The sequence below is a fragment of the Pezoporus flaviventris genome, unplaced genomic scaffold (assembly GCF_033815535.1).
Source record: "Pezoporus flaviventris isolate CSIRO_AGI_PZ_B2104156 unplaced genomic scaffold, CSIRO_AGI_Pfla_v1 ptg000036l, whole genome shotgun sequence".
Lineage (NCBI taxonomy): Eukaryota > Metazoa > Chordata > Aves > Psittaciformes > Psittacidae > Pezoporus > Pezoporus flaviventris.
The window spans coordinates 42,456,720-42,476,412 of record NW_026892584.1 but is presented as its reverse complement, the minus strand read 5'-3'; the positions used below and the strand labels follow the sequence as shown (position 1 = coordinate 42,476,412).

The following is a 19,693-nucleotide window of genomic DNA, read 5'->3' as shown; positions in this document are numbered from 1 at the left end:
AGCAGACAGAATTATTTTGGAGCACCCTGGGTCTGGAAGAGGGCTGGGCAGAACTAGGAATTAATGCAGATATTCATTTTTTTCCACTGGTAGCAATGTATACCAGTTCTGACTGATGATGGGAATAAATAATGGATGTGCTGTTGCCTGGTTCCTCTGTGCAGGATGCCAAGAGTGCTTTGGCGTTTTTGTCTCATTTTATAGAGGGAATTGTTGTAGTGGTTTTGTTTCAGTAATGACACAGTGCTTTCTTCTTTAGACTGGTATCTCCTTATGGATCAAGAATGTAAAGAAAGGCAGCAGAAAGCCATTAATTCATAAATTAATTCAGTACTTGGTCTGTAGCCAGAAGCTTTTAACAAATACACTTTTTGCAGGACACTTCTATACTGTTGCAGCCAACTGCATTACTTAAAATAATTAGTTACTGCAGCTCTGTCCTTAGGAGTAAAAAAGAAAAGATGCATCTTTTGCCTTTGTCCAAGTTGCCTTCAGAATGGGTTAACTTAAGTCGGTTTTTACAACAGGAATATGGTGTGCTTTGTTTTGGCAGATTGAGCCCAAGTTTGTTACCATGGTGTCAGAGCGTTGTCGAAAAAGACTCAACACATGCTTTTAGAATAAGATGTAGCCGCCGTAAGAGGGATGGCGGGGAGGGTGCTGAGTGGAAGGATGTTCCTACCAGTGGGTCTTGCCTGGTGAACCAGTGACAGGTCAGGAAGCTGGGGGGAGCTCCTTGCTAGAAGTCATTATTGCGGTTTTGGGCTCATAGAAGCAGCTGTTGCCCCACCAGGATTTAATTTCTCATGTAGGCACAGGCATGCAATGCTGCCAGCATCTGATGTGCCGTTCCCTTCTGGGTACCCTTCACACTTGAATCATTTGGATGTGTTTTGCACCACGAGTTTTCCCTTTGAACCTTCTTGCCTGGTACTTTCATTTAGGTTAACTTGTCGAGTTAGCATGAGTGAACTCAAGCTACCTCGAGGAAGACTCAGGGCAGAATGCAGCCCTGTGCTGCAGAGGCAGCCTGTAGAAGCCTCCTGCCAGTGAAAGGTGGGGAGAATTCAGATTAAATGTTTTGTAAAAATGAATCTTTTTTTTTTTTTTTTTTCCCAAGAGCTTTTGTTAAAAAAAAACCCTGGCTTTTTTGTTAATTAATGAACTAGATATTTTTTATTTTTTTCCTCTCTTTTTTTAATGAGATGGCAGGCTGTCTCTGTCAGTCTGTTCTTTGGAAGTGCTCCCATGTTTTTGATTAAAATCTTTACCCTCTTCTGTTATAAACTAATGTAGGCTTTTTCATCTGTGAATGTAGAAGTGTTTTTTTTCATAACTAGGGGACTCTTCTTACTTGTAGTGTAAAACTCATACTAAGTGATTTTTGTCAACCCATGAGAAAGAAATAGTCCGTTCAGGCAAAAGCAGTGCAGAAGAAAACATCTAATTATCATCTGTCTTTTCCTGTAACAGGCATGAAAACACTATTGGTAGTAGGTGGAGTGTGTGTTCCATGTGCTTCCTGGTCTCTTCTTTCTTCTGCATTAGACTTCTCCTTTCAGTCAGTGAAGGTTTTGATGATACATCTTTGAGAACTTGTGTGTAGGCACCCCACGGGTAAAGAAAGGCTTAGGGTTTTTTTTAAGTACCTTTTTCTCCACGTAATTTTCAATTTAAAGTAGCTATATTTCTGTGTTTGTAATGTAATGATACGTTTATTTTCCCCAGAGGTTACCTATTGGTGATTTATTAAAAAAAACCCCAACCAAACAACAAGAAAACAAAGCAAATAAAACAAACAAACAAACCCAAACAAAACCCAGCCAACCCAAACAAAACTCCCACCAAAGCAAAATTTAGGAAAGGTTGTGCCTGAGCATTTAACTGTGATTTCCAAATCATATTTGTGTTCATATTCTGTACTTCACCACTAGTAAGGTAGAAGGAATAAAAAAGCCTGTAACTAAACAGTTTGCTTCAGAGACCCTGTAGATAAACAACCAGTAGAGCCTGTGTTGTAAATCTATGAGATAAGTAGCCTTCATACTGATTTTAATCTCAGATTATCATGTATGTCTGCCTGTTAGGTTATAAGCCTTTAAAACCATAGCTGAGAAGAGCAGTATATTGTGAAAAACCACATGGAGGGCGAGGCTATTCCCGTTAGAAAGAAGGGATTATTTCTCCTGACTGTCAAAAAGGAGGGTGAACTGTGGTGGTTTTGTTGTACAGCTGAAAACATAATTGCTCAACAATATGAGTGCTCCTTCTGGGACAGGACTGCATGTCTGCAGTCAAGCATTTATCAGGGGGCACGGGGTGGCCAGATCAGCAGACAGATTTTTTTGTCTGCTGTTACGAGGGGCCATTTTAGTCCAGGTCTGTAACTCAGGGCTCCCAGCTCCTTCCTTTTACCAAGTTTGGGAGTGAGTCTGTATGGCAGTGCCAGCAGAACAAGGGCACTTCAACATAATATTCCTGTTTGCCTTTCCAAAGTTTTATTTATTCATCATTCCTCTTGCCTGATTTACCTTCTTCCCCCATCCCCATCACCTTCCATAAGGAAGTCAAAGCAGAAATGGGAAGCATTCTTCCTTGACATTATTGTTTTAAGTGTGATGTCATTATAGAGGAAGCAGAGTTTGACACTTCCATCGAAAGTAATCTGACTCTTAGCTTAAGTGCTGGGGAAGCAAATATTGTGACATTTTAGAAAGTCACTGGGATAATACTAAGTGTCTTTCAAATACAAAATGGTAATTTACATCTGAATGCCTTGGTCTCTATTCCTGTTAGGAACAATTTCTCTGTCCTACTTACTTTAAAAGACCAAATGCCAGGGAAGAATCAAGAGGTTCTTTAGAGCAATTTAAATAATTTTTAACAGGCTGCTGTACTTACTTTGTTTCAAATGTGAAATACTTATGTTGGCCTGTTTGACAGGAAAAACTGTCTTCAGTGTGGATAGTCGACCGTATTTGAAATGTGAATATTTTTATAGGAGAACCCCCAAACATGCCACAAATTAGACGTAACATTATACAGCGTTTGTATCTATGCTGTAGTGGCGCATGTTGAGGTACATGATATAAGGCAAGTTTGGTGCTTCTCTAGCTTGCCAACTACAGTAAAGAGCACAGAGTTGTTTTTAAAAGTAAGAAAAATTTATGGCTTCATTTTTTCATTGGTAAAATCTATGTGATTATCGTACATGGGGAGAGCGAACTGGTAGCTTCAAACTTCGTGAAGCCTATGTTTTGCAGCACTTTGGTAAAGCAATTTAAAAATAAAGCCGTCTGTATTTCTTGATATGTGCTGTTATGATTGAGCAGGGTAATTAGACAGCATATTGTTCACTAAACAAAACGCTTCTATGTGACATTCTTGAATTATAGTGGTTATTAACTGACAAATCTCTATTATTCATCTTGCTGTATGCCTTAAAGATTGCTGGATCAGCAAACTTAACAAATATCAGTGGACAGTGCTGATTTAGGGGAAAAGTGGTGATGTTTAATTGGTCCCCTTCTATGACAGAAAATGCCTTTTGTGGTTTATTGTGCTGAAATTAAATGGTTAAAGTTTAGAGCTTATGGATAGTTTAAATATCTGTACTGCTATCTAATCTGGAGCACTGAGTCTGAATCTAAAGTCTTAAAAAGGTAAGCAAAACCTCTCAGTTTTTTTCTTCTTAATGTTGCATTTGTGGGTAAGTACAAACAACTTTGGATTAGCATGAGGTCAGAAATAGGCTGATTTTCTTCTTCAATTCTTCAGCCAAATTCAGTATCTGTTAGGGCTGCATTATGCAGGGTCATAGGTAACAACCCCAGCCTTAATCTAATCATGTTAAACAGACAAAAACGGGAGACATAACAAAGAAATAACAAAACCAGAAGAGCAGCTAAGCTAAGGTGGGTGATCTGGGAGCATGAATGAGATCTTTTGAGCTGAATTTATTTATCAGTACTGGGCTGCACCACCTCTAATACATTTGTGGTTGGTTTTCATTGCCATTCTGAGAAAAAGGGTGGAGGTGGCTGGAAGGCTAAATAAGGCACTCACTGTGCAGCCGCGGCTGTGTCGCTGTGTGGAAGTTCTTTAATCTCGGGGAATAAAGGAATACCGTTCATCACACTAAAACCTTTTCATGACTCATTAATAAACTTTCTCTTATCTAATTGCACTGTTTTAGTAGGATGCAGTATAACCTCAGTGTGCTATTAAAGAAAAATTAGATTTTGTTGTCATGAAAAATGCGAAGTTACTCATTGAAAACCTTATAATTCCAGTAGCACATGAGGCATGAAATATATTGCCAAAAATACGGTGCCCAAAACCACTGTCAGTAAATATTTTATTTTGGTGCAAATTAAGAGCTTGAATTTAAAACTGAGCTTTCTAAATGTCCACAGTAATAAAATTAACGATATCAGTGTAGCCTTAGTAACATGCACTGTTACCCTGGCCAGATTCTGTCCTCAGCTTGCACATTGCTGATGGTGGAAGATGTTCACAGCTCTAGCAGTGCGCAGAAATTTCTTGTGTTCATAGTGCCTTTTTACTTACTTGGAAGTTGATACAGAACATGAATACCAAATAATAGCAAGCTTGTGGTTTCATTAACTGCAAGAAATGCTTAATGTAAGAGGAAAAACAACCCAGTCTCTTCTTTGGCCCCGCTCACTTGGTTTCTTAATTTGACTTCACTTTAACAGGGGCTGTTTAATTAGCATTAGATTTTTCTATTAATATAAAGCTGAAAAATGTGGAGTTTTGGCTTCTGTTATTATTTCATTAATTATTTTTTTTTCTGATCCTCTCCTTTAATTTAGCTAGTGGACCCTTAATCAGGTGCATTTTCAGGCCAAAATTTGAAGGATAAACACTCATAACACCCAATGAAGCTTAAAATAGTAGGTGTGATTAAAAACCAAGCAAACAAAAAATGCTCAGCGCTCGAGACAGCATTTTTATGAAGGAAGTGGTGGTTTTGCATGTAACCTTACTCCTGTAGCCTTTTTAGGTTGAGCTTAAATACTGGCAATGATGGAAGCTGTTAGCTGCGTGTCCATACAGCATCGCAGCTGTCCCAACAACAGTGATTTGAACAGGGTCTTTTCAGGGGGTGCCTATGCAGTTTGATGTTCCCTCTAGTGTTTGAGGACTGGAAATGCTAAGGCTTAATTTTCATCAGGTTGCTACAAAATAACTGAACACCCTGCTAGCAACCCTTTGAAAGCCAAGGGCCCGTTTATGCTGGGGAAGTCAAAGGGAGGCAGTGTGCAGGCTTGGCTTTGGTTTCAGTGTATGTAACTCCTGTGTTACAGCATGACTTTGAACATGCGCTCTGCTCTGAATGACCTTCAGCGCGCAGGGTCTGAGTCGGACCAGCTTCTGTGTCATCCCGTAACTTTTGTACTTACTTTTATGAATAGACCAAATGCAGAGCCTTTCTAAGCAGAATTTGATTTCAGTGCTGCTTAGATGACTACCTCCCAAGCTATTTATTGGTTTCATCAACACGGTAAATTGTCTCAAGTCTCCTAAAGAAGTACTTACAGAGATTTTTATGGCTGATTAATTGCAACAGTTTGCTAGATAGGAATAAAGACAAAGGATTATTTAAACCTGTTTATGTACCATGACTTTCTTCCTTGATTGTGGTAGAGTGCCAGCTGATGAAGACAGAACGACCTAAACCAAACACATTTATCATTAGATGCCTCCAGTGGACCACAGTAATTGAAAGAACATTTCATGTGGAGACTCCAGAGGAGCGGTATGTTTCATTCATATTTAATACATAAACTATTTGCAAAAGCAGATGCAAGTGTTCAGCATTAATAGCAAGTCCTTTGCTGAAGCTCTTATTTATCAGATGATGTACGTCTAGACTGAAACTCGACAAATAATTTCTGAGCGTCTCTGTTTTAGTGTGTTCCAGTATAAAAGATACCTCAAAGGGGATTTCATAGAGTGGATTTTGAGTAGTATCTGTAAATGAAGTGCTGCTAGGTTGGGTATCCAAAATGGACGGGTGCAGCTGTGTACCAGCACATAGGTAGTTATTTCTGGAAACCTAAGGCTCAATTCTCACTTTAAATGTTGTGGTATGTGAAATGCAGGGTTTCTTACCTGAAAGTTTCTGGAAGGATGAGCACAAGTGAAACAGAGATTTGGGCAAAGTTGTGTTGTATGAAAATACTGACCTTTTAAAGTCTTTAGCACACTTTTTAAAGGAAAAAAGTTAGTTGTGTCACTGCTGATTTCTAATGTTTCATGCAAATTCGATAATAAAGGTGATAGTTATCTGCTGCAGATGCAAATTTCTGTTTCAGCTGTTAGGAAACAAAGCTGAGAGCATACATCCTGTGCTCTCATCATTGGAGAATTGATCTCTTACCTCCTGAGAGAACAGTTTTCCAGCACAGCTATTCTACAACTACAGAGTACTTAAATATTTACTTGCTCTTCAGGAACTGAACTTAAATTATTCCAGTACTATTGCCCTAGGGAAAGAGGTATTTTAAAACCCTTGTCCTCCCTAGATATGACACTGGCACATGTTTATTTTTAAGATCAGAAAATTCTACCTAATCTTTGCTTTTTTTTTTTACTTTTGTAGCCTTTGCATGCACCAATTTAAATAAGGTTCCTGTTTATTGCTGTTGATTCTATTACAATGATCAGAAGAAGGTAAAATCAAATTAAAAACAAAGAAGAAGAGACTGGTCCTTGTTTCTTTTAATAGCTTTGTGGTCAGTGACCCTAAAGGGAGTGAATAAGAGTTTCCACTTGGGGGAAGATTGTATTTCAGTCTTGTTTTGTTCCCTCCTAACCAATTAAGTCAGCTTTGTGACACTTCAGGGCTCGGAGTGTTAGTCACCTCTGTGTGTATGCCTGAGACATAAAAGCTGAGGGTGAAATTCTGGTCTCCCAGAAATCAAAGATAACTTACTTCAAGAAGGCCGAGATCTTAACAAGTCAGTAACAGATCTTAAAAGAGATGTGAAGGTAGATATTCCTTTAGCTTTCTCTGTGCCTTGAAAACCATTCTTTGTTTTTTGAGAGAGATGGAGAGATAAAAATACAGCAGAAAAAGGTTTTTGTAATCTGAATATGACAAATGACTAGTAAATAAAGGAATGTGTTTGTGATGGTGAATGAAGTAGTCTGTGGTGGGAGGATAGGGAGAATGTTCAGAATGTTTAGCATTACCTTGCTGCCCCAGATAGGGCTGGATAGTGCATGTTCAGACAAAATCCAAAATAAAAAATGTACAGGGCAGGAAAAACCTAATGTGTATTTGGTATAGTTTTGATTAGAATCTTGTGTTGGGTACTATTTCCCATGGACTTTGCTTTCTCTGGGGAATGATCTCCCTGTTCTGTTCATCAGAAAGTGAAATTCGCATGTTCAGATAAGATTTTTTTTAATTATTTTCTATTTTTTTTTTATTTCCAATAATTTTATGGACTCAGTGAAAAATTTTACATTGATAGAAGGATAGTGTGACTTCATTACACACAGTGCATAGAGTTGCTTAACGTCGGCTACTCCTGTTCCTGCTGTAGTAGGAACATGTTTTACCTAGGGTGTCCCTGGGAGAAGAGTTTAGCCACTGTCCAGAAAATATCAACTAAACCATTATTCTGTACAGAAACAAAAGGTAGTAAAATGCAGTAAATTCATACAGTCCACTGAACATGTCTTCAGACCAAGTATGCCTTAAAGCCTGTCCCAAAACCCTGTGAGTCCTTATGAGCTGTATGCTTTATGTTCAATAAATTTGCAGTGAGATGAAGTGAAGGCCAAGAACTTTCACTTCAGTAGTTTCCAAAGGTGTGAGATTTCCCAAAGGACACTGGAGTGGAAGTGGTCTCCATGGGAGTTGAAGGGGTCAGTATCAGAGCACCTATTGCTGAAACAGCTGTGGAAATTTTCTCATAACCAAGACTTGTGCTGAAGATAAAATGTTGCTGCTCTGGCTAACATTCTGCTAAAACAAACACGGGAATTGCTGTACTTCTGTCATCATCTTTACAACACAGGAATAACCTAAGTATCCTGGGCTTTCATGCCTTCTTCTAGAACACTCTTTGCCATTAAAATTCAAGATATGTGTTACAAAGAGAAGGCATAGTGCCCCCAGCAGTTTGATATATGTGTTTCAGTGCACCATAGGAATGGCAAAGCTGTGTTGAATTGTTTTGTGCTGCATGAGAGCCTTTTTCTTTTTGGTTTTGGCAAGTCTGGTTTTGTTATGTAAATCTCTGTATCACCAGGTCATATCTTGAGCTGACTGAATGCCTATTAGAAATTCTGTTGTCTGAAAAGCCTTATATTGTATCCAGACTATGAGGACTTCAGTTGTCTCTTGTTTCTGGTATGATTAATAAAGATGTATGTTAAAAGTGCTTTTAAAAATGCATTTTTACAGTGCTTGAAAATGCACATAATTCATTGTATGTTGCATTGATTCATCAGAAAGCATTAGTTGCTCTGTATTCCTTGGTGGCTTTGCCGTGGCAGACAGTAATCTGAAGTCACGAGTAATGGATGTCTTTGCTTATATTTTGCCAGGGAAGAATGGACAAAAGCCATCCAAACAGTAGCAGACAGCCTCAAGAAACAAGAGGAAGAGATGATGGATTTTAGATCTGGCTCTCCTAGTGATAATTCAGGTGCTGAAGAAATGGAAGTTTCTATGACAAAGCCAAAACACAAAGTGGTAAGTCAGTGTAACTATTTTTTAGGTCTTCTGAAATGTAGGCAAGAAATAGCCGTTGAGACACCCATAAAAATAACATGGTTGTAAATGCAGCTTCTGGAGGAAACAGTTGTCTGAGCTGAGCAGGTACCAGACAAAGCCTGTCTGGGTCCCCCAGTGTTCCGAGTTCAGATGTCCTTGCTGGATGGCTTTCAAGGCCAGCACAGGTCTAAATCTGATTTGCCTGTTTTCCTGTGGTACAGAGCCTGAATTCATAGCTCCTGTTGGACAGTGTGACTGTGAAAACTCTTTGCAGGCTGGTGTAAAGATATTCCAGTGGATTTACAGGACTCAGGGTGATCTAGTGGATTTAATTGCTCTGGGTTAAGGGTTTAGGCTAACTCCCAGACAGCTGCTGCATCATCTCTCCATGGTGGTCCTAGAGCTCAGGTCTTTGCATCAGGCTCAGCATTGTCTGAATGCACAGGGCCATCTCAACAATGGCCTCCCATGAAAGAAGTATCTGCCAGAGGAGAGCTTTACCTGTGGGAACCCTTTTAGGTATCTGTCTTCTAGAATTATGGAATGGTTAGGGTTGGAAAGAACCTGAAGATCATCTAGTTCCAACCACCCTGCCATGAGCAGGGATGCCTTACACGAGACCATGTTGTCTGAGGCTCTGTCCAGCCTGTCCTTAAACACTGCCAGGAATGGAGCATTTATCATTTCTTTGGGCAACCTGTTCCATTGCCTCACCACTCTCACAGTAAAGAATTTCTTCCTCATATCTGACCCAAAGTTCCCCTGTTCAAATTAAAACACATTACCCCTTGTCCTATTACTACAGTCCCTGATGAAGAGTCCTCTGGCATCCAAGACCAAGGAATGTCTTCAACCTGCCTTCATTTCTTTCTACTTCTCTGTGGTCTCCCATTTGGGTTTCCATTTTCTGAGTGTTCCCACCTGTAAGAGAGAATCCCCAGACATAACAAATGCTGCCTGTGTCATCACTAATTATGTGTGTCACCCTTTTGTCATGTCAGGGGTTTTAGACTTATGTGGGTGGCTACTTACATGTCACTCTGAATTGCAATTGCCATGGGCCTTCCGTGACCTTGAGTGAACAGACACAGCTCTTGCTGAGCAGCTCTTCATAGAAATGCAAGAGCCACCCTGTTGGTCACATGCATGCATTCTTCTGAGACAGTGACTCTCTCTAGGCACGATAGTGAGGATAACCAAAATTATTACTGGGGTCCTGGCATCAACTAGGCAGTGATTAGCAGAAAGTTTCCTAAGCCAGTTCTCGGGAGGGATATGGAAGAAGTTTGCCATGTAGAGCAGCTTAAAATCTTTCCCCAGCTGAGGCTGCAGTAGCCTTTGGCTGTATGTCTTACTGTTGCCATGTTGGCAGTGGTCATCGATATGACAATAGACTGTTCTTGGCCTGCAACAGATCTTGATTTTCTCCAACATCTTTCCTATGAATAAGAGTAAGTGGCTAATTTGTGAGGTAGTTCTTTTTTCCGTGAGTTTTGGTGCTGCTTAATGAAGCACAAGAAAGCTGGTCTCCTAGAGAGGTGGGGAACATGAGAAAAAAAAGGTATGGGTTTAATCCCTGGAATTAGAGTAATATGTGTTTTTTTTAGTGAATGTCTGCACTGACAAAGTGATCAAAATGCCAATGGAGTAATAATAGTATGTTGTGTGGTATTTACACAGTTGAGTGTTGAGTCGTGAAAGTGTTCTGTTAATTGAAAACTTACAGCCGAAACAGCCTGGTAGATTATCTTTACGAGTGCACTGGTATTCATTTGTATGGAAGAAGCATTTCTGCTCCTGAATTCTGCTAAGCAAAAGGATTAAAAAACCCCACATATGCAACATATACAGTGCATTCTCACGTGAATGAGAAATTCTAGTCTGAGAATAATATACTTATTAGCTTCTGTAATTCAGTTTTTGTTTTATCTGTACCATTAACAGACCATGAATGAGTTTGAATACCTTAAACTACTGGGAAAAGGCACTTTTGGAAAAGTCATTTTAGTTAAAGAAAAAGCAACCGGACGGTATTATGCTATGAAAATTCTGAAGAAGGAAGTTATTGTAGCAAAGGTGAGTAGATGGGAAACTTGGGAATGTTGGTACAACCTTTGGGAAATTCATACCAATGATTCTCTGAGTGCATGTAAATAATTGCTCTGTTAGTATTTGAAATGGATCTGTGGTCTCGGGAATCACTTTGCTGATTTCCTTCTGCTTGTGTTTCAGGATGAAGTAGCACACACACTGACAGAAAACCGTGTCTTACAGAACTCGCGGCATCCATTCTTAACAGTAAGCATTTCTCCCTCTGCAGAGTGTAACTTGACATCATGACAGCCAAGACTTCTCTTACTTTTTGTTACTTATGCAATACTTCCAAGATCTGTGTTTTCAGAGTAGCTTTGTATTTTTGTACCCTTCCATTTTTGGGAGGCAGAGATTAAAATGCTTTTTTAGGTCTTCTGATTCTTGCAGAGCAGGTCCTCAGTACCTCTTGAAGACAGTGTTTTGGGGTGTGGTTTGACTTTATGGCTCACCCACTTAATGGCTTGCTATTTCTGAGAGAAGTATCTGCTTCCCTTGTCCTCCAAATGTTTGGTCTTCTCCTTGTAGCAGAGATCAGGGTGACCCTGATCTTGTGACAGACAAGTTCAGGAAGATATACTTGGGGGAAAACCCTTTAATTTTGCCTGCATTTGTTTTTTTTTAAGCTCTCAGAAGCAGCTCACTGTGGAATCAGAGCACTGGTAATGCCAGCTAAATGATAGTGGTGGGAGCATGTGGTGTGGGACAGGAAAGAGCAGGACTATGCTTTATCTGCTTTTCTTTTGGATTGGCTATGCTGTAAAATCAAACCATACTCTCAGTTTAAACCTTTAATGCCAGCAGTCTCTCTGGTTTGGGTTCAGATACGTAAGTTCCACCTCAACATTTTGTTTCCAGTATTTATTGCAAGTTGGCTGTGAGTTGTTTCCAACTGCTTAAGCCCTGTAAGAGACTTCTGTGGGATCCTGGTTGTTTCCTTTGTCCAGGTACACAAAGGCCCAGCTGGGATTCAGACCTGTTAAGCGTGGCCTCTGGAAGTAAATATTGGCTGTATTGGGTATAATCAGTAAATGTTTGTTGACATGTCTAAAGCCAGGTCCTCCCTTTCTCTGTGCAAATATGACTGGTTTAAAAATGCCACACTTAGTAATGAAGACAACGACATCATATGTGGTATTTTCTTTTTAATGCTTTCATAAACCCAAATATCCAAATCAGGAGCTGTCTTGAGAAGTCGGCCGCAAGACTGGGTTTATGACCAGAAAACTTAAGACTCTGTGAAACAAGCTGATGTTCCTCTAACCACAGGAATACACGTGACAAGACTCTACAAAGGCACCTTGTGATGCTTCATCACACCCTTCATCTAGTCTGGTTTTGTAAATTGTTCACAAACTGATATTGACAGCATTGCTCAATCCTTTGGCAGGCTGTCAACTGGGAGCAGTTTCAGGCAGCAGGGCAGAGACCAGGGGGCTGATGTGTATAAATACATCTGTGTTTCCTGTCAGAGAGCTTGTAGCCAGTGCAGTAAAACCTTGGGGTTTGGTTATGGCCTCTTGTCTGTGAGATGAAACTGTGGGAGCTTATGGCCTGGGAAGGAAACTTCAGAGCCACTATTGGTACTTCTATGTCACTGTTAATGGACCAAGACTTAGTTTCACAGGATTATAGGTGTTACTGATAGTTTCTGCCAGGGATTGTTTTAATGTTTGATTAAATTTATTTAATTAAATAAGTTAGCAGTGTATCAGTCTTCAGCTACAACAAGGAAATGTAAATATTATATAAGATCCAAGGACAAAAAAAAAATAATCCACTAGAATAGGAATTTTATGTTTCTGAAAATCTATTTAAAATGCTCTTATAACTGTTAGTGTGATCTAAGTTTTGATTTAAATCTGTTTTAGGCTTTAAAGTATTCCTTCCAGACACATGATCGCTTGTGTTTTGTCATGGAGTATGCTAATGGAGGGGAGGTAAGGGAAATGTAATAATGTTTAATACTTTAGGACTTTCCTGTATTACTACTAATTCTGCTTGATGTTATTTAGCTAAGGTCCATGTTTGCAATTCTAGTTAACCCAAGCTGTCCCAGTTAAACAGAGCTGTTTGCAGGTTTAACTAATATTAAGACTCTTAATTTTCTTAACTCATTTTCAGAGAATAAAAGTTTTGGGTGTAGCTTCAGAGTTTGCATGATGGCAGCATATTGTAATCTGACACATAGTAATTCAAGAATACAAGGTTGTTTTCTGGTTGCTCTTCAGACAAGTATTAACACTTTTTAATGAATATTGTGAGTATGTGTTACTTTGGAGGGAAAACTAGGAAAAAAACAAGCTACTGTTAGTCAAGAAGAAAAGGCTGGAATATTAACATGTGAGTGAATCATGTATTGAGCTGTAGCTTTAGTATGTAATTGTACCTCAATCAAAATGGGGTTTTACAATTTTCTGTACATGCGAGAGTGTGGAGCACACAAACTGGTTATCAGTGTGCAGCTGTGAATGTGAGATACAATTGTCTAATCATTTAGTTTGATGCTTTTTAACACATTTGGGCACACAGCTGGGTGCTGGGTGAAGATGGGAAGAGGTTTTCTCTTTGGTAATATCACATTCCAAGCAGGGTGGCCTGCAAAATGTGAGACATAATTCAGAAACGTGCAATCTAACAGTAACAGATTACTGTTCTTGTAGTTATTTTTCCATCTGTCAAGAGAGCGTGTCTTTTCTGAAGACCGGGCTCGGTTTTATGGAGCTGAGATTGTTTCAGCACTGGATTACCTGCATTCAGAGAAGAATGTGGTTTATAGAGATTTGAAGGTATGTAGAAAAACAATACTGTAGGCTTTTTGAATTTGGGCTTTTTGTTCATTAGTCCAAAAGCAAATAAGCCTGAACTATAAGAAAGCCTTTCGCTATTGAACTTTAACATAACAGTTATTGCAGCTGTTGGACTTGACTTTACAGGATGCCTAAACACTTCTATATTAGGTTGTATAATGCATTTATGAGGACCCTGGCAATGTTTCAGAGAATATGAAGGGGTAGTGAGCTGCTTGAGTTGCATTTACGCTTGCCTGCTTATGTTCGAAGAGAAACCCTGCTGGCTCTTCTGCATGGTGGAACATAATCCTGGGCTTTTCATGCCAGGTCTTACCAGATAGATGCAAATTTATAGTACGTGTATGTTGCACTTCCTTGCGCTGTGCTGCGCAGCACTACCTTCGTAGTACGTGCTTGCAGTTAGAAAAAATTGGATAAGCCTCAAGTTGCTTATTTGTTTGGTGAGCACAGAAGGAAGAAAAATAAGCAACGCTTCTAAAACCTAACCAAACAAGAAATCTCAGGGCAGGCAAACTTGGGAAACTGAGGAAAATTAAACAATAGCTTGGTTACTAGGTTTTTGTTGGTTTTTTGTTTTCTGAGAAGTGTTTCCAGGTGAGGTTGAGGGGATACTGGTAGTTCATTTAGGAGCAATCTGCAGTGAAGCTTGCTGTGGAATGTTTTCAGGTTATGTCATTTTGGGATTCCTGCTGGGATTTTATCTCCCGTATCACCATGACTCCTTTGAAGGTGTGTTTTACTTCATACACAGTGGAAACTTTATTCTGAAATCTAGATGGCATTTTAAAAAAATTAGTGGTGCAGGCTAGGATAAATACCACAACCACATGCTGGGTAAGTCTGTATTCTCGTGTAAAGGGTCTCCTTGGAGGTTGTTCCTTAGCCTTGCATTTGATTTTTGTTTCATTTGCTGTCCTTTACTGGTACAGTGTATTTCCTAAAATCGCTTAGAGTAAAAGCAGGGATGAAGTTCTGTGAGGCACAATACTTAATATATGTTTAAAAGAAGCTGTGTTCTGTTGGCGATAATACTATAGAAGCGTTAATATAATGTCTACATTCTGTATTCTCTGTGTATATATAATCAGTTACCAGAGACTGCAAATTGGTGACCTAACGTTTCATAAAGAACTAACGAAAGTGATAGAAATGCATATTTACATCATATGTGCTTTGGCAGCTACTGAGGTTCTGACCCCAGTGAGAAAGAGGTTGAAAACTGATCTGCGGAAATTAATTTCCTTCATGGACTTGCTGAGGAGCAGTGCATGTTCTGTGTAATGATGTCTTTCATTTGGATTGTCTTCCCAGTTGGAAAATCTTATGCTGGACAAAGATGGACACATAAAAATAACAGACTTTGGACTATGTAAAGAAGGCATCAAGGATGGAGCAACAATGAAGACTTTCTGTGGCACTCCAGAGTATCTTGCACCAGAGGTAGGTTTACGTTGGCTGTTGTACTAAATTATTTTCTTAAATGCCATCCATGATAGCAGTAGCGGTACAGAATAATTTCTGTACCATAATGTGTTCATACAGTAACTACTGTTACATAACAACGCATACTGAGAATCTTTTCATTCATCATGTTCTGGGACATATCTTTAGCATAACGATATGTGGCAGTTTTCAGGCACAGTAGTACCTTCCTTCCGCTTTAGGGAGTATTTCCATTTTACTGGAACAGTGCTTGCTCCTTGTGTCAGAAATATAACAACAAAAAAAAGCCCAAATCCTTTTAAATCACTTCTAATTCTACATCTTTGCTTAAGAAGTGAAAGTATTCTCCAGTTCTTTTACTCTTTGAGGACAGCATAAGGCAACATGTTTTAAGAACAGAACAGACCAAGTTTTTTCACAGCATATAGTATGGTACGCAGTAGAAGCATGGACTGTTTTGTGACTGTTAAGAGCCTGAGGTATTTCTCAGTCTTAATTTAAACTTTTTGGTTTCAGAGGAAATATATCCAAGCAGAGGATCTCAGTTCCCAAACCTGATGTTTTGGGGATTTTTTGTACAATTTTTTTTTTGTAAGTGTAAAACACAAACATGTGTTTTCAACTTTCATTCTGGAAATACTCTTCCTGAGAGCTGTGCAACACAGGTGGTGTTATAGCTGTGAGTTAGTTACAAGAAGATCAAAAGGGAAGTTGTGTGATAGAGGATATATGTATATGTGGTATTTTTCAGGCAGACTCTGGTTTTCTCTGCCCACGCTCTGAGCTGTCTGGAAGCAGACTCACTGCATTAGCAGGGCATGGAACCTGAGCTAACCTCATGTGCCTCACAAGAAGGGCTGGTTGCCTCGAAGGGGTGCATTGCTGCCCACGGCGTTAAGACTTCCATCCAGCTTGGAGCACAGGCAGAAGCAAGTCTTGGGGTGCTGGCAGATTATATATTGTTGGCACAGCCAGGATGTAGCCTTTCTTTGAGGCGGGAGACTTGGGCATTGCAAACCTTTCTTCAGTGAACTGTGCAGAAGTACAAAGTATGGAAAGTTAAAGTGGATGAGGAGGAGGAGCATTTCCACTGAAAGCTGGTGCCTTTGCTGATCAGCCTTTGCTGATCTCTGCTTGAAAGCAATGGCAGCATGCTCTTGTTTTTTGTTTGGTTTTGTTTGTTCTTTTTTTCTTAACTGCCAGCTGCTTTCAAGGGCTTCCAGTCTCTGTAATAATGAAGAACGTGGGCACCTGTCAGAGTAGCTTGCATCAAGGAGGTGGAGCCAGTCTCATGATAGCTGCCAGCTCTCCATGGATCACCAGAAGTCTTCAGTGAATCTAAATTGGGGTCCATGCACCACAATTTGAGATTTACTGATGCAGGGAGTAATTAGCAGCATGACAGAGTGTTTATTATTCATAAATAGGGCTTTTCTTTTAGCTTCTTTCTTAAAAGCAGTTGCTGAACTTCAGTTTTTCGTCAAGGATTTTATGAGGAGACTAAAACTATTTATTGTTTTGGTTTTGTTTCTTTCTAACTAAACTCTGGAGGCTTTTGTCATCTGGTTGATAGCATGCAAAAAATCTGGAAATTGTGTGTGAGTGATATTCCATGCATTTAGGGTCACACATCCTTAAAGCAGGGTCTCAATCTTCTTGTCTGCATTTGTAACTTGACTCTGGCATAGCAGCGTGTCTGTACAGTTGTTACATCGTTGGTTTTAGGTTCATACTGGAATCTCGTGCATGGATGACAGTGACTGAACCATGTCAACTTTGATGTGTCAGATGCATCAATGGCTGTGATGTTTACAGCTGTTCTTCCTTCTCTTTCAAATTCCATCTCGCAGCAGTGTAGAGCTGCTCGTTAGGAAATGGTGATCCTATAATGTAAGTGAAATGACCTTGTTACTTTACTGCCCCCCAGCTATTCTGCGTGTGGTAGTAAATCATGAATGAGTGCAATACCTGTTTTGTTACGGTGTATTTTTCATACTAAAACCATTGCTGTGTTTTGTGCAACATGTGTAAAACTCACTAACATGAGTATATGCTGGTTGTGATAAAGAGATTTGAAGAAATACACGTTTTACATCCAGTTTAGGATTAACAGAGGTGAAGGCAAAAGTTGTAGTTAGTAATCTAGATTATAATTCAAAGTATTAATGCGCTTTCTGGAGTGAGTTTCAAAGTATTTGCTGTATTTCAGAAGCAACTGTAGCATTTATTACACACACAGCATAGGCCTTTGTGTTTTCTCTTTCAATCTCTCCTATTGCATCTCTTGCAGCAGTTTAAAAAATAAAAACAAAAATTGGAGGCCTGTGACTGTTTTATTTTCAGAATCCCAAGTGTAGGGTAGTGTGAACAGGAAGTGCTCATTGAACGGGGTAACTCAGAGAGCTGTAACTGCATTGTCACACAATATCTCCTGCGAGCTGCAGGGCTGCGATGCCTCGGGAAGGACAGGGCTGGCTCCTGGAATCCTGTCCGGCTGGCAGCTGTGTCAGCCATATACGTATATGGGGCAGCTGCACAGCCAGCTGTCGTTTAGTGTGAATCATACAGCAGGGGATGCTGTAAATAGACCAATGTGGGGTAATCTAATACCTGGCAGCCTTTTGATTTTACTGCAGGCCCTTTCCCTCTTTCAGATAATTAAGGGGAATAATTAGTGAATAGAGAGAAGCAGAGTGCAAACAGTTGTTACATGGAGTGTCTCGATGCCTCTTTTTTGTGTGCAAAACACCTTTAGCAAGGTTTTGAAGAAGTTCTAATCCTGCTTTTATTAAACTTGCCTCAACTTAATTTGGCTCTTTCACCCTTTTAATTTTGAGCGTACAGTATTCTGAATTGTAGCAGTGTAAAGTTTATGCTGACACCATGCAACAAGAAGACCAGATGGTGGTGCAGTCATTATTTGTGCTCTTTACAAAAGTAAGCAGCTCACTGCAAACCCATGAAAAGAGTAAAGATGACAACTAAAACCTGAGGACAGGGGAAAAAGTAAAGATGACAACTAAAACCTGAGGACAGGGTCTGGAATATGAGACGCTTGGTGTCAGCTACAGACAACTGCACAGGAGACACAAAGTCTACAGAAGTCCTCTAACATCCACTCCATAAGCCACAAAACATTCCCTTCAGCAACCTGCAGTGTGGAAGATCAGAAATGCACTGTGACAGGGCTTCTCCCAAGCAAGCAGGAGAGATGGAGGGCACTGCTGGGGTCTCGAGTCCCTGCACCAGCCGTGGCTTTGTTAGGTTAAAGTATCAAGGGAAAACTGAACTGGGTTGGACTTCTGCTGTGAACCCTGGAGAAGTCCACCCCAGTGACAGATCTTGGGTTTGCAGCTCTCTAAGCAGAGGCAGGAGTGTTAGAGCTAGCGAGTAAGTACCTTTGGAAGGGGGGGGGGGGTAAAGGGAAGGAGGAGAAACATTTCCAGACAATTTGACTGCTGTTTTATGGCCTTACAGCCGGTCAAATGTAAGGACTGGTGTTCTAGCTCTTAGTGTTTAATGTCGACTAGTCATTTAGTATTTGTGGGTGGTCTTTCAGGATGTGCAGAGCCACCATTTGGGGGGTGTAGGTTGATATGAAGATGATGGGAATGTTTGGCTTGTTGCTTGTGAAGTAACAGGTTGACGGTCTTCTCCCTGCACTGGCTTCATGGTAGGTTGGGGTTTTTCTAGAATACTGGATCCCATTTGGAACAGGTTGTGATGAATAAGTGAGAATTTAACAGCTGGCTCTGTAAGGTGAGAACAGTTCTTAGCCTTTGGGGCTTTTGAAAGTTGTACTTATCACGACCATAATGTGAGGGAGGGTGGGAGGGAGAAGAGAAGGAAGCTGCCATAATGTACCCGCTGCTGCCTTTTTCCCTTCTGCTCACCTAGTGCAGTGAACATGGATGCCAGTTCTTTTCAAATGGATCTTCTGCAAATACTCCGCTGGTAGATTTAGCTGTGACATGAAGAGATGAATTTAGTGGAGTAAATTTTCCCTCTCAAGTTCTGTGTTCATGCCTGATTTGAGAATGTCTTCTAAAGCCTTTTCCTTACATTTCTGCAGGTGCTGGAAGACAATGACTATGGTCGTGCAGTGGACTGGTGGGGTTTAGGAGTTGTGATGTATGAAATGATGTGTGGCCGGCTCCCTTTCTACAATCAGGACCACGAAAAGCTCTTTGAACTCATCCTTATGGAGGAGATTAGATTTCCACGCACTTTGTCACCTGAAGCAAAATCTCTCTTGTCAGGTTTGCTGAAGAAAGATCCTAAGCAAAGGTGAGACTGTCGCAACTTTTAAGCATTCATGGCCTCAGAAATACAAAAAAAAAAAAGGGCAAAAAATTTTCTTTTAAAGGGTTCACAGAGAAGTTAATGATTGTGCTTTGCAGAGGCGTGTCTGTGAAAGGGAACTGTTCAAGACAGGTGACTTAAAAGTGACTGTTTTTGTGCCACCATATGAAGTGCCCATATCATCATCATTGAAAAACAGCTGCAAATGGTACTGCACAAAGGGCTGTTGCATGCACACATGTGCTAGCTTTGGTTTCTTTAAAATTGAAGAAGGTATTTCTACAAAAAT

At 40.1% G+C, this 19,693-nt stretch overlaps 1 protein-coding gene across 3 annotated transcripts in view; it reads left to right on the top strand.

The window, feature by feature from the left end:
* The window catches only part of AKT1 (AKT serine/threonine kinase 1), a 76,483-nt gene that overhangs the window by 43,547 nt on the left and 13,243 nt on the right, over positions 1-19,693 (top strand). For all 3 annotated transcript variants that reach the window (XM_061464152.1, XM_061464150.1, XM_061464151.1), the window contains exons 4-11: positions 5,671-5,782; positions 8,587-8,734; positions 10,700-10,831; positions 10,988-11,053; positions 12,718-12,786; positions 13,510-13,635; positions 14,971-15,099; positions 19,175-19,389. In XM_061464152.1, the coding sequence (XP_061320136.1) occupies positions 5,671-5,782; positions 8,587-8,734; positions 10,700-10,831; positions 10,988-11,053; positions 12,718-12,786; positions 13,510-13,635; positions 14,971-15,099; positions 19,175-19,389 (997 nt within the window). The remainder of the gene's footprint in view (positions 1-5,670; positions 5,783-8,586; positions 8,735-10,699; positions 10,832-10,987; positions 11,054-12,717; positions 12,787-13,509; positions 13,636-14,970; positions 15,100-19,174; positions 19,390-19,693) is intronic.